The 14,492-nt window shown below is 33.5% G+C and overlaps 3 protein-coding genes across 3 annotated transcripts; 2 read left to right on the top strand and 1 right to left on the bottom strand.

Moving 5' to 3' along the window:
- The first annotated feature begins 1,809 nt into the window (after positions 1-1,809).
- LOC127244098 (histone-lysine N-methyltransferase ASHH3) lies at positions 1,810-6,794 on the top strand. The gene is made up of 13 exons (XM_051264429.1): positions 1,810-1,952; positions 2,182-2,247; positions 2,351-2,480; positions 2,656-2,767; positions 3,324-3,423; positions 4,522-4,600; positions 4,685-4,856; positions 4,942-5,022; positions 5,123-5,300; positions 6,141-6,168; positions 6,283-6,373; positions 6,569-6,617; positions 6,710-6,794. Exons 2-13 carry the CDS (start codon positions 2,230-2,232, stop codon positions 6,779-6,781), a joined length of 1,110 nt encoding a protein of 369 aa, XP_051120386.1. The 5' UTR covers positions 1,810-1,952; positions 2,182-2,229; the 3' UTR covers positions 6,782-6,794.
- A 1,280-nt stretch (positions 6,795-8,074) lies between these two features.
- On the top strand, positions 8,075-10,965 carry LOC127244099 (uncharacterized). Its single transcript, XM_051264430.1, has 6 exons — positions 8,075-8,304; positions 8,596-8,792; positions 9,103-9,183; positions 9,762-10,001; positions 10,298-10,375; positions 10,464-10,965. The coding sequence occupies exons 1-6, from the start codon at positions 8,193-8,195 to the stop codon at positions 10,704-10,706; spliced, it is 951 nt and encodes a 316-aa protein (XP_051120387.1). The 5' UTR covers positions 8,075-8,192; the 3' UTR covers positions 10,707-10,965.
- A 733-nt stretch (positions 10,966-11,698) lies between these two features.
- LOC127244100 (cyclin-dependent kinase inhibitor 5-like) lies at positions 11,699-14,073 on the bottom strand. Its single transcript, XM_051264431.1, has 3 exons — positions 13,658-14,073; positions 12,162-12,344; positions 11,699-12,065 (listed from the first exon to the last, which is right to left on the bottom strand). Exons 1-3 carry the CDS (start codon positions 13,987-13,989, stop codon positions 11,981-11,983), a joined length of 600 nt encoding a protein of 199 aa, XP_051120388.1. The 5' UTR covers positions 13,990-14,073; the 3' UTR covers positions 11,699-11,980.
- Between the last annotated feature and the right edge of the window lie 419 nt (positions 14,074-14,492).

Below are 14,492 nucleotides of genomic sequence, written 5' to 3'. Positions count from 1 at the left end.
GAATTCGTCGTTATTTTTACAACCTGCGCGGACTTACTATAATTTTAAGAGTTATCGTCGAACATTCCATATTTTAAATTTGCATGTAATTTAACTATTTTAAATATACATTCTATTTAAAATAATACCTTAAAACGGTGTGTGTTTGTTTATAAGATTTTGATTTAAATTTTATTATTATTTTTTTTTATTTTGAAAAATATTAAAAATTAAATATTTTTTTATTTATAATGTTAAAATAAAATTAATTTTACATTCAAAATATCAAATAATTATTTCAATTAAATTTTTATTATTCAAAATCTAAACTCATGACAAAAACCCCACTACCAAAACACTTGCCTTGTAAAAATTAAATACATTGTTTTTCAATTAATTAAATTTATGTTTAATTATAGAAATTACTCCATCCGTCATGTATAATTTGAAAGTATTACTGTAAAAACCGTAATCCATATATAATTAGTAATTAAAAAATATATTAATAAAAAAAATGATGTATTAAAAAGTAATTATAAATTAATATTAAAATAACTAAATAGCTTGACTATGATTAAAAAAAATTATAAATTATGAAATTTAAAATATAATTAAAAAATTACAAATTATATGAAACTAATAAAAAAAAAATGAACAAAATAATGTGAAATAGAACAAGTATATAATAAATAATTTAGATAAAAATTTATTAATGAGTTTTAACGTATTAAAATAAAATAAAAAAAAAAAATTGCAACTAACACATAAATTTTGCATCAAAATTATAAAGGTTTTGTTTATATTGGGCATGCTTGGTTTGTTTTTGCATTTCTATTTTAATCTTTTTACAATTGATTGATATGGTATTAAATAATACTTTCTTCTTCAAACGAGTTTTTTTCTAAAATTTTATAGTAAATTAAAGAAAATATATTTTTTATTTGTTAGTAAAATTATGCAAGATTTTTTAATATTTTTGTTTAAATTTAGAATTATAGTATTCGAAACACAAATTCTAAACAAACACATTCTTACAAATTGTAAAATTTCAATTTTAATTTTACTATTTCAGATAAAAAAAATTTAAAAATATTAAATCAAATTATTATTTATTATTTATTATATTACACTAAAATTAAATTATCTGATTTTATTTATTTAAGGGTGTGTTTGTTTGGGAATTTAGATTTTGAATTGGAATTTGAATAGTAAAAATTTTGAATTTAAATAGTTGTATGATGTGATATAAATAGATGTTGATATGATATTTTGAATGTAAAATTAATTTTTAGTATAATATAAAAAATAAAAAATAGTTCTTTGATTTGATATTTTTGAAAAAAAAAATAGGATAAATAATATAATATAAAAAATAGGATGAATAGTGTGTCCAATCCCAAACAAACACACCCATTTAAATGTTAAATATAAATTTTTAACGTATATTTTAACTAAAAATATAAAATATAATATTCTATCACAAATGTTAATATAACTGACAAAAAATATTTATTTTGTCCAATATCTATCTATTCATTTTTATTTTTATTTTTATAGAATTTTAAAAATATTAATATTATATTAAAATATAATAAAAATAAAAAGATTAAACTTTTTTGTACTTTATGGTGTGATATTTACAATTACTAAAAAAAAGTATTTCAACTAAAATAAAAAAAAATAGGTAGATTATTATGGAAAAAAAAAACATTTTATTTTATTTTTATTTTTATTTTTTAAGACTAAAAATTATTATTTTAAAATAACAGGACCCGAAGTCCGGATGCAATGAATTTAATACACTTCAGTTATTCTGGCAGAACATAAAAAACGAATTTACCGTTCACTCCCCAATCCCTCTCCTCTCTTCTGCTCCTTCTTCTCCGTTTTCCTTGTGCCGCTCGCAGTAGCGGTGCCGACGGTCAGCGCAGGCAGCCGGCGTCGTCAGATTTTCTACTTCCTGAACGTCTGAGGTATGGAATTTCCTTTTTCAACTTTATCCTTTCAATTGTTTCCGTTTTCGTGTTTGGTCTTCGCGGTTTCATTTTCTTTTTTCGTGTAAACCCTAATTTTGCGGGTGTTGTGAATTGTGAATTTGGTTTGAGAAGCTTGAATAAGGGCGTCGGGTTCTTTTGAACTTACTGTGCGTTTTCTTGCTACTTCACATTGGACTGAATCGACTGATTGTATCTATTTTTGCAGAAATATTTTGTGTATTTATCGAAGGCAGTAGGTTACCTGCCCTTGGCCATGCCTGCTATGAAGAAGGTAGGTTTGTTGAAGGCAATTGTGGTTTTAGCTGCTCTATCTCTTAATTACTTGCACCTTTTTATACATCGGGATATCATTTGTTTACATTTTATGGTATCAGAGCGCTGAATGCATCAGTATTGGGCAAGTATTTAGTAAACTGGTGAAGGAGATTGGAAATCCGGTGGATTTTGAACTCCCTGAATCGATAGCAAATTGGAAAAGCACTTCCTACAGCTATATCCGGCGCAGTATCCTTTCTAGTTCGTTTTGTGTGTGTGAATCCTTTGATCTTGTAGTTTATATGCCTTATCTGGCATCAGTGGAATTCCAGCCACAGGAGATATCATTTTCTGAGCATTTGGTGTATTTTAATTTCTGTTAAAGTTCTCCATGGTATTCTGTTTGTTCTTTGACTATCTCAAGATGTATATTTGACAAAGAAAATAAAAAGGCGTTTGGAGGATGACGGCATCTTCTGTGCATGCCGCTCATCAGCTGAATCTCCAGGTGTTTGTGGTAGAGATTGCCTTTGCGGGTAAGCATGGAATTGGACTTTTTGCTTGAAGAATATCTTAAATTTTCCCTTATTTTTTATTTTTTGTTTTGTTAATAATCTGTTTATATCAGATCCTATAAGTGATCATAAAATCTCCCTTTTGCTAGGTTTTTCTCCTCCTATTTTGCTGCAGCTGTTGCTGGTATTAACAATTGGTCTATTTTTTAAAGGAAATTATATTGTTGTTTCTGTAATGTTTGGCAATGTCACTGCATAAGAAGTATGAATCCAATATTTTCTTTAGTGAGTCTATTTTATTTATATTTTATATTTTAATTAAAATTTAAAAACCTTGCCACCTGCTCCTTAATGATGTGGTTGTGTTCTTAGAAGATATGATTATAAGTTTTCTTGTTATGCTCTCCCACCCTAACATCCTTGACTATTTTGGTACTTTTATTCTTGTCACTTTCTGTGTATCTTGATTTGTAGCCATGGGATAATAATGGATTTAAAATGTGTTAAAAGTCTGCAAGTTTGTAACGTAAATCAGTAAGTATAATATGCTGATTGGTAGCTTCCTTTCCTGTTAAAGTATGCTAAGGTCTAGTTGTTCTGCTGGATGTATATGCGGGAGCTCATGTTTGAATAAGCCATTTCATCAAAGACCTGTGAAGAAGATGAAAGCCGTGCTGGTAAGGCTCCTGTTTAGACCTACTACCCAATTTTCACTAGCTGCTGTTTTTATCACTACAATTATTTTTCAACCAAAATGGAACTTTTCCCCCACTTATAATAGTATTTGCATTTTTTTTTTGTTCTCAATACGTCTTGTAAGCAATTCTATATACTGCACTGAGGAAAACTGTCATTCATTTGCGACACGTATTAGATGTTTTCTACTGAATTGTACAGTGTATATATACCAGTAATAGAATGTTATTGGTCTCTTTCGTGACTATTCCCAAAATTTTAATCTCTTGTCGTTTATGTAGGAAAAACGCCTATTGAATTTTTCTGTCTTTGCAAATATGTCTATACAATATTCCCTGCTGCTCAGATTCTTTTCCTTTTGTCATTAATTTCTCCTTGGTACTTCTCTGTAAATACTGCTCTTCTGTGTGATTGTGTCTTGGGAAGGCATCTTAGGACACATTATGCCAATAGATAACTCGAGACTACAATCATCAACTATCTGTTCCTTCGCGGCAAATGGACATGATACTATGGGTGGTGTCCCTTGCTATCATTAAAGTGAGTGAGGACCTTTAGTTTATCGTGGAAACGGTGGTTGTGGAGTTGAAACATGGATTGGGACATGGGGTGATAGAAGTAGAAATAAAATGAGCATAAGTGTGCCACATGCTACTTCAGCATGTGAGGGAAGATGCAGGTAGCTCTGATGGGGTAGAGATTCATGGCCATAAACTTATTGTGAGACCGATTAGGGAATTGAGATGTATATCTTAAGCTCTTCATTTCATTTTTAGACCTGATAGATTACTTATCAGGTTCATCATACTTGGTGTGTAGCCCCATTTAATATATATGGTGCTGTGATAACTTCTGTAGTGTATCTGTGCAAGTATTTAAGTTTTATGGTGTGCATTTTCTCTCTTTCTCCCTTTTTTGTTTTTTTGACATTATTTTGGAATTTTCAAAATTTGTTAATTCATGGCCTTCATTTTATTTCAACTGCACATCCTTCTATGGTTTTGTCTGGCATTGCCATTTATATCCATTAGTCAACATTTTATTGTTCATCCAAGATTATTAAGTTAAACTGCTTTCAGACTGAAAAATGTGGAATGGGAGTTGTGGCAGAAGAGGACATCAGTCAAGGAGAGTTTGTGATAGAATATGTAGGAGAAGGTGAAATTTTTTAACTGAAGAATCTTGCTCTATAATGTGAAAATTTATATAACCTTGAAATGAAAATACTTTTCTCCAATGCAGTTATTGATGATAAAACTTGTGAAGAAAGACTATGGAAAATGAAACACCGTGGAGAAACAAATTTCTACCTATGTGAGATCAATAGAGATATGGTGATTGATGCCACTTATAAAGGAAACAAGTCAAGATACATTAACCATAGTTGTTGTCCCAATACAGAAATGCAGAAATGGTTAGATTTTCAATTTTTCCTTAATAAATTTGTTAACAGATTATGTTAATTATGATTTTATGTCCCTTCGGACTTCCTGTGCCAGGATGATTGATGGTGAAACAAGAATTGGCATATTTGCAACCAATGATATTAAGAAGGGAGAGCATCTCACATATGATTATCAGTATGGGATTGTTCTGATCAATTGCTTACATAAACTTGAATCAATAAGTTGTCATTCTCATGAATTCACATCTCCTATTTCAGTCTAACATGTCTAGCAGGTTTGTGCAATTTGGTGCAGATCAAGATTGCCATTGTGGTTCTATAGGCTGCCGGAAAAAGCTGGGAGTTAAGCCCAATAAACCAAAACTTCCTTCGTCAGATGCAGCATTGAAAATAGTAGCATGCCAGGTTGCTGCATACTCTCCAAAAGTGAAAGCAACTGTATCAAATAGACCGGTAAGCCATCTTTAACCTTACAACACATAATTGTTTAATTGTTGTTTGATGTATATTTGGCCGATTCAATTACAAGTTTATCTACTGTTGTATTCATTATAAATATTCTTATTCTAAATATCTGGCATGGTCATTTTGATGAGCAGCACATTCATCTGAATCTTATGAAATGGAAACTACCACATCCACTTTCATAATTACTTTGGTATTGTTTAAAACAGAACCTAGTCACAAGTAGTTGATGTGATTGAGTCTTTAAAGATATCATTTCTGGTAGAAATCTTATGCGGCTGGTTTTTTTTTCACATGTTTTGCATATCAAAAATCATGATCTTGACTTTGAAGTTTTGCGTGATGTGTTTGTTAGGATGGGCATTTTCGTTAATGTAATGGTAGAACCGTAGAGGCACGAAATTATAGTTGCATTGTTGATGAGGTGGTTATAGAAATGTTTGGATAGGGTCCTGTCTGGAGTAATATATATACTGAAAATAGTTTTTATGTTTAATACGATCTAAATTTGCTTAAGCGAGTCAGAATGTGAATATATGTATAATTCTGTGATCCCACTATATTGATAGAATACTGACTCCTATTCAATACTGATAAAGTGTTTTGAATTAAATCTTTTCTGTGTGGACACCTAATGAGCTGACTTTTTCTTTCCATGCCAAGAGTGTGAAGTGTTTGAGGCTGTTGCTTTGTACGTCATGGTTTAACTTGCGTCATCATGATGTGATAGATGTTCTCTTCTTTATATATTTCTTGAAAAAAATAAAAATAAATAGAGGCACTGAGAGATGAGAGATGAGGCTAAATACTTTTTTTTTTTCCCCACAGGTTTACGCAAATGGAGTTTCTGATTTGGGTGAATTTCTTCAACCAATCTCAATGGATAAGCCTTGTTTTGTAATGGCAAATATGGGTTTCGTTTATTGTTGAGTATTCTTGTAAAATTCAGGTTATTTTTTATCCTGTGCAGGAGCTTTACGACATGATTCTTTTCAGCTCAAGAAGAGGCGTCAAAATTGCATTGGTTCAGTAATAAGAATTCATAATGTTTCGGAGAAAAGGTATGACCTTGTGGTGAAAGGAATTAGCTCTTTGAAGGATAGTAACATCTGTGAAACTTTAGGAGGGCTGAAATCAAAATAAATTCCTTGATAAGCACTCGTAAATTATCAGGCAAATGAGGTTCAAGCTAGAATATAGATCAACGCTCTGAACTTTCATTATCTTACTGAATTATTTACTGCAAACTTTATCAGATCCTTTGGAATAATTCGACGGTTTGATAGCATCAGAAGACAACATTTGGTTAGTTAGCATCTCCCTAATTCTATTTTCATCCAAAGAAAAATATCCCGTTGTCCATCTAATTCTTCTCTTTTCCGACATTTCAACCACAGATCATGTTTGAAGATGGAAGCACCGAGTTTCTAGACTTGTCAAAAGAAAGCTGGGAATTCTGTAATTTCTAAATGTAGCCGCAAGGTAACAACTCGAACTCCCATGCTTTACAAAGTGATATCATGCTTGCTCTTGCTTGACTTTTGGTTTTTACATATACAATAAATAATATGCAGAAAAATGATTGGAGTATATGTTGTTGAAAGCTGGTTGGAAAGAGTATATGGTATTAACTTTGCACCAAATACTGCTGCTGTGCCCTTACTTTGCCATCAAAATTGTAATTTCTTTCTTTCTTTCTTTCGGGGACAAGAGTTTCATTCAATTTTTGTCCCATTTGATGATTCGCAATGACTTTTTTCTTGTGTTTCAATTAATTGTAATAGTAATAGTAATAGATGTTTTAACCCGGAAAATTAACTGTTGTATCGATTAGTTCATTTTCATAGATCAATTGTGCCCTTTGATGCCCTCTTTGTAGCTGTAGTGTATAAATTTTATTGTCCCTCATTTTTGGAATTAAAAGTTTGCAAGATACTTTCAATTCCTGCAAATATCTTTGATTACTGCCTTTGTGCATCTGTCTTTGATTACCTTTGTTTATATTTGATAAATAAAAATGTTCTGTATGCTTCTAATTTTATGCCCTCTAAGCATAAATACATATATAGTTGTTTTTGCAGTAAATGGAATGTTGTTTTTGGAAATTCCTGACTCTATACATCATAAGTAAGCTTATATATAAAAATATATATATATATATATTTCTAACTAATATTACATCAAATAATTAACTTGTGGTTGTAAACTTGTAATGCAAATATGAAGGTTTAACAAAAATGGCTTTTTATCAAGTTGTATTTGATTAATTACCTGAGAGTTTTATGGGAAGATATTTAGCTGTATAATATTCCTTCCATCTCAACTTGTTTGCTATTTTGAGATGTCTCAAACTGTCTACATTTTTTTTTTCTTTTATAATTATCAATACTATTCATAAAATTATTACAAACAAAAATTAAATTAAATTAAATTAAATAAAAGCAAGATAGTAAAAAAAGATTTATTAAAGTTGTACCACCGGAACAAAAACAAAAAAATCAGGAAGTGAGGTAGTATTATAATACTCTCTTTCTGCCTTTTACATATAAATTAAGAAATAATAATATTAAATTTATAAATAGTTGTGCTAGAAAAAAGAAAACCATAAAAATACCTTTATTTCATATAAGAATTGGGCTTTTATTTCTGACGAAGATATTGAGCTTCGGTTATGGTACTGGGCCCAAAATATTTCTGGCCCACAAAGATTATCATTATTATTATTATATTATATCCGTCCCAATTCCTAAGGCTATCAAACCCTAACTAAATTTTCCCGCCAATTGGATCCCCAACTCCCTCATCTCCGATCAATCGGCGCGGTCTTCAACCGGAGTCGGGAAAGCCTTATCTTCTCCCGCCGGACGAGGAGTGGAAGAAATGCCGCCGCTGAGTTGGCGCCAGCACACCCTAATTCAGGCGCTGCTGTCGCGAGGTCCACTCAAGGAAGCGGATTTTCTCTCCATCTTCTTGCAAGTCACCGGAAAATCAGGTTCCTAAACTTTGTTCATACTTTTCCGAGAAATTGTGGTGGTTTTTCCTCAGCAGAATATAGCAGTTACAGTGAAGTTAGATGCAATTTTTGGTGCTGTACTGCATAGCAACAAATTCGTATATGTGGTGGCTTAGTTATGTTGCCTTCTATATTATTCGCAAGATTTGAAGCAGGATCTTATGCCTCAGGCATCTCTGAAGAATCATTCTATTTTAGCTTACGAGATATAGATAAATCGTGGTACTTGGCTGTACTAATGAATTAATCGGAACTGTTGTTTTTCTTAAGGTTCACAACAGCAGTTACTCAATGACTATCTCCGCAAGATAAACGCAGAATTAGCCTACGTTCAGTTAGAGCTTCGAGCATGCCGAAACCAATACAATGGTGAAGTGTACTATGGCGTAATTAACAATGTTTCGGACGATCAATCCAAGCTTGGAACAAAATACACTGTTCCTCAGATTGCTTTCTACAAAGGCATAGTGAGTTTATTGGCCTCTTTTTTTTTCCCTTTTTTTTCTAGGATTTTAATATGAAGGTGGAGTCAAATTCTTTGACAAGCCTTTGAAAATTTCATATCCTTCAAAATTAAGTATAATTCCGAGTACTATAGAAGAAACTGACCAGTATATGGGGGCATGGTTGATTTGTGTGATAGGATAAACATTGATTCTATTGCTTATGTAATTGCTCCTGGATGAAGTTTTGATATAAATTAGCATGCTTGTGTTTTCCTATAAATCTGGATTCTGGAATTCTCATTATACTTGATTACTCGGGATTTGTTGTTAGATTGAAGCTATTATACAAGATGAAGAAGCTAGGGGTTGCATTTCCAACAACAATGCTCTTTACATACGGTTGGAAGCACAGGTTTTCTTGAAGTTCTCTTACCCTTTTATTTTGGAATATGCTTGGTTGGTGATCTTTTTTTGGATTTTTATTTTGGTTTGAATAGTGGTAGTTTATATTTTGATGTTTTTTTCGATGGAATAGTATGTTTTGATAAAGACTCATGACAGTTGAATGGTGGAAATTTGAGAAATCAAATAAAATCCAAAAGATTAAACCCAAGTTTCTGTTAAACAATTTTAGGCTGATTACACCTAAGATATATATATATATGAAACTTTTTCTTTTTTTTAAAAAAAAATTATTTTACATATCACAATAATAGCAAAATAGACAGGGATGGCTTATGTAGAAGTGACTAACTTATCGTTTTAAGTAGTGATGATAATCAAAAGTGTTACTATTTTGCATTCATGTATACTTTGACTTGTCCCGGGCCTCTTCCCTGTATGTATACCCCTATGATGATAATGGATGTAACTTTTAGACTACCTTTGAGACCATGGCCTATTAGTTTGTTTCTTATATTTCTTTTGAAACTTTGCATTGTTTTTTCCCGCTATTCTTGTACTTGTGTTAACTTCTTGTATGAACTACAGGTTACAGGGGAAGGCGGTTCACTATCACAGGCAGATTCTGCCCAGGTTCCTCCCGCGATTAGGAACTTCTCCATGTCGCAGAAGGAAAAAACACTAGAGCAATTGGTAAAAGATCAGTGGCTTTGTTCCTTGGAAGACGGGAAAATTGGTATTGGAGTAAGATCCTTTCTGGACCTTCGAAGCTGGTTTCGAACTAATGAGGTTCCTGCTTGTGAAATCTGTAATGAGGCTGCAGTTAAGGTTAGTACCAAATTCTGATCTTACCATGTATTTCTTTCTCCTGCAACTATTTTTACCTGGATTCTAAATGTTGTGGTGTTCTTTCAGGAGAGAGGTGATGTATTTATTCCATGTGAGAAGAAAATATATAGAATGCCTTAAAAATTTGCAAATTTGTACATATAGCAGCTTAGCAGATTTAACTGGAACATAATAGACCTATTAGTACATTCAGTTCTCATAAAATTTCTGCCTGTGTAGTGTATACTAGAGATGGTTGGGAACTCATGTTCCTTGTCTGTTTATATCATGAGCAGGCTGAGCCTTGCCAGAGTGAAGATTGCCGTGTTCGACTCCATCTATACTGTCTGGAAAAGAAATTCTCTCGGCACAAGGTAACAACTACGCCAACTTTATCTTTTCTCTCTAATTTGCAACCTGATTGCTTCTATTATTAACATCTCTGGTGCAATATAACTACAGGCAGAAAGAGTGTGCCCTGGTTGTGGCACACAATGGCGTGGATATACGGCTAAGGAAGAACCTGTACAAGAAGTGGACAATGTCTTGAATGCCCCCCCTCCGTCTCAGAATTCTGGGTCAAACACAAGAAAGAGGAAAAAGCCTCAGAGAGAACAACCTGATTCTAACAATGCTGGGTTGGGCTTTTCTCAAACTTCTAATATTTCCAGGAGAATGACCCGAAGCTCAGCTCGACAGCGCTAACTTAAGCAGCTACATGATTATTTTTGGAATGATGAATGAACTAAACGAACCCTTGTACATATAGTGGGATGGTATTACACTGTTATCTGAAGGTTAAGGTTACCGGGCGGTAGAAGTATTTTGATGGTTTTAACCTTATTTTGGCTGTAATGTGTAAAGAATTGGACTCTACCTTATTTTCCCCAATTGTTGCATATAAGATGGCTCTTCTCTTCAAAAATATCCTTCGTAGCTTATCAAAAACTTATCTTCTTGCCTATCAAATTTACAAGTCATGGCATTAATCTACTTGAATTTTTGTTTAACTGTTCCTAAGTTTTATTAGATTAAATAGATTTATAGGAGGATGGTGATGATGGTAGGAAATGAAAAAACAATTATAAAGTAACACTGACATCATCAAATCTGAAACCTCTTATCCATCCAACTTTCATCAAAATTTGGACACAGAGACAGCAGATAGGCAAAGGAATACTGGCAGAGGCCCTAGACTGGTAGCTATGTATCATCTGCACATGTGAATGAGATGTATATTCATATTCAAATTACACCCCCAACGCCAACCCCCCCAACCCCAATAAATGACCCACCGCAATTATCTAAGCTTTTTACTCCATCTTCCTTACCAGGTGCAGCTTTATCAGAGCAGGATTCAGACAAAGGTACAAAAATGCACATTAAATGGTTTGAATTTACCAACATCTGACAACATAGAAAGCACATGAATCTGAAGGCCCCTCTGCAGCTGGCTACTGTTTACCACCATGAGATTAAAAATGAAAATAAAAAATGGTTGCAGGAAAGGATAATTCAGAGCTTTGTCACCATTCTTTGTAACAAATTATTTATTATTTTTAAGTTGTAACAATGCCCAATCATTAATTTCAATGAAGTTTTAGGAAACCTTTTTAATTCACGACTCAGACAAAATTCAGAATGTATCCCTAAAATATTAGAGTAAATGATACTATTTTAGTCAACATAGTAATAAATACATAAGCAAATTATGTAGATATAACAACATAAAGTATATTTTAGACATACAAGAACTGTGAATCTAAGCAGAAAATTGTTATCAAAACAGCAAAAATATCTCACTAAAAGGTAAATAACAGAATTTACAGAGATAGATAGAAGCTTATTAAAGCCTAACAACACATTCTTGTTCTAACAGTTCCACTACTTTCTATAGGGTTAGTGAGTTGCTAGCTACAAGCACTACTTTCCTAACAGGTCACCTAAATCAGCCTATTGACCCTGGTTTTACTATACAGTCATTCACTGATCATGGATGGTTCTACTGCTACCCATTCATACCGCCCAGGGAGAGGTAAATCATTTATGATGTCGAAATTGTACCTTCACAGAGAATATGCATCACCAATAACGGATCAACTAATCGAAATTAAAGGGACAGTATAAATTCTTGAGAAAGAATAGTTAAAAGTGACTTACTTGTCTTTGAAACGTTGTTGCAGCAATTGTTCTTCCCGGGAGAAGAATTCCTCCAACTCGAGGGCAGGAGGTACATTTGGAAGATGCACATTTTCAACCCTTTGATTAGGTGTGGTGGAGCCAAGTGGGGCGATGGGGGAGACAGGTTTGATTAGATTGCACGGCGTGCTTTCGCGGGTGTTCCTACAGAAAATGCAGAACCAGCACATGTATGGGGAAAGTCCACATGTCGATAAATGATGCAAAGAAAATGATATTGATAATACAAGAATCATGAAAGCTAAAAAATGTAGCCAAACCAGCTTAGTCCACATGCTTATTTCAAATATGGCATGGCATGGCCCAGTGAGAGAGACATAGTTGCTATGATAGATAAATCCTCAAAAAGTCATTACCCACATTTATTGTTTTCATTCACTTTCAGACAAAGGAACAGAATATGCAAAACTATCAAAGCTTCTGAAAGGTATTAGCACTAGAAAAAGTATGTTCTAGGACAAAATTTGATGAAGGTACAGGCAAATAACAGAAGCCATTAGCAGCAAAATGGCTTGAGAAAAGAAGGGTAAAAGCACCGAAACTAGCATGTGCAATATAACTCTGCAAGGCAAGTGGGGCTACCTGTGGTGTACAAGTTAAAGATTGTCTATTTTATCACCAAATACAAAGCCAAATGAAAATATAACAGAACCTTCGATCATAACAACTGTTAGCCTTTTGTGAAAGCAATTTTACACAAGTTCTAACACCTGACAGAGGAAACTGATACAGTGGGCATTGGGCAATAACAAACTAATGCAGCAGTAAAGACACCCAAAAGAACGAAAAAGGCTATTGTAATAAATAATCAGCTTCTGATACAACATAGATGGTTTGTTTCATCACGAGCAACAAATGCAGAAGTGCTCTTTTCTGACTGAAAACAATATATCGTGCAACCCAACATCTATTTCAGTGACAAAGTGTAATGACATTAAACAGAGATCCACAGCCTTTTCTCCTTACGTAAAAGAGAAACAAAAGTCACACCAAAGAGCAGTTTCATACAAAAGCATCCTGAAGCTCGAGGTTGCATTTTCTCTTCCATAATAAATGCAAGATTTATATGAAATTGGACCAACTTTTTCCCCAAATGAAAACCAGAAACGACGTGCTCCTTTCGGAAATTAAATATATGCAAAATAATATGGAAATGAGAAGATCAGGTCAAAAGAGTTCTTCCTTTTTGGTCATGAAAATCTACTCTCCAGACTACAAAATCTGGAAATGGCAAAAATGGAGAAAGGATAAACTTAGGGCGTCTTTCTTGCCAATGATTTCAGCAAACGTAGAACCAGAAAACGGGGGAAAATAGCAAAATTATTTAAAACAAAACTATGACAAGCAACGACGTGAGAAAAATCAATTCCCGGAGCGAGCTGGAAAGATGAAATTCTCACAAGGAAAATTGATAATATAACAGTCACAACCATAAAGGAAACTGTGAATGCACGTACCTTTCCCGCGCATCAGAATCCAAATCATTCACTGTTCCCCCGAAACCCTCCGCCGCCCCAACCGCCGACATAAAACACACTTCCTGGCCGCCAATCTCCACCTTACTTCCGTAACCACATCCCCTCCGCACATTCCTCGAATTCTTCCTCTGCATGCGCTTCTCAAGCCGGCGAGACCTCAACTCCAGGTAACAAACTTCGCCGTCCGGCGGAGGCTGCTGCCTGCCTTGCAGCGCCGCTTTCGCGCGCGTGCGAACGCCGAGGGCGGAGCGGGAAGCATCCATCACAGCCACATCCATCGTCACCTTAGCTTTCCTCGTGAATTTCCCCATTCAATTATTCCTTCTGGTGCGAATCTCTCTGCAAAATCACGAACCGAGAAGGGAGAGAGAGACTTTGTCGTCACACTCGCTTTGTGTTCATGCGGAGCAAATAAATACAACGGTGAAGGGCAAAATGGGGAATTCGATCACCGGGGCCGAAATAGAAATAAGGAAAGTTATGGGGCGCCCCACAGGGGTGTGAGGTTTAAGTGAGGCAGATGGCTCACTCTGCCCTTTTGGTGGACTCTGTGACTCAATAAATGACTTCCATTATGGGATTCTCTATAATTGTTTTTTCTCTTTCCTATTTATTTTTATATTTTTATAATAAAATACTCTTTTCTATTTTAATTTTTTTTTTCAATCTTATATAAAATAGTATTTTAAATTATAAATATTATTATTATATAAACAATTTTTTTTTTTATATAAGTTCAATGAACAAAATTATTAAAAAAATATTTTATACATTTTTACTAATTAATAAAATACTAAAACTTAAAAAATATACA

The sequence above is a fragment of the Andrographis paniculata genome, unplaced genomic scaffold, assembly GCF_009805555.1.
Source record: "Andrographis paniculata isolate CXL003 unplaced genomic scaffold, ASM980555v1 Contig9END, whole genome shotgun sequence".
Classification (NCBI taxonomy): Eukaryota; Viridiplantae; Streptophyta; class Magnoliopsida; order Lamiales; family Acanthaceae; genus Andrographis; species Andrographis paniculata.
Note: the sequence above shows the minus strand (reverse complement) of the source record. Positions and strands in the feature narration are given on the sequence as shown.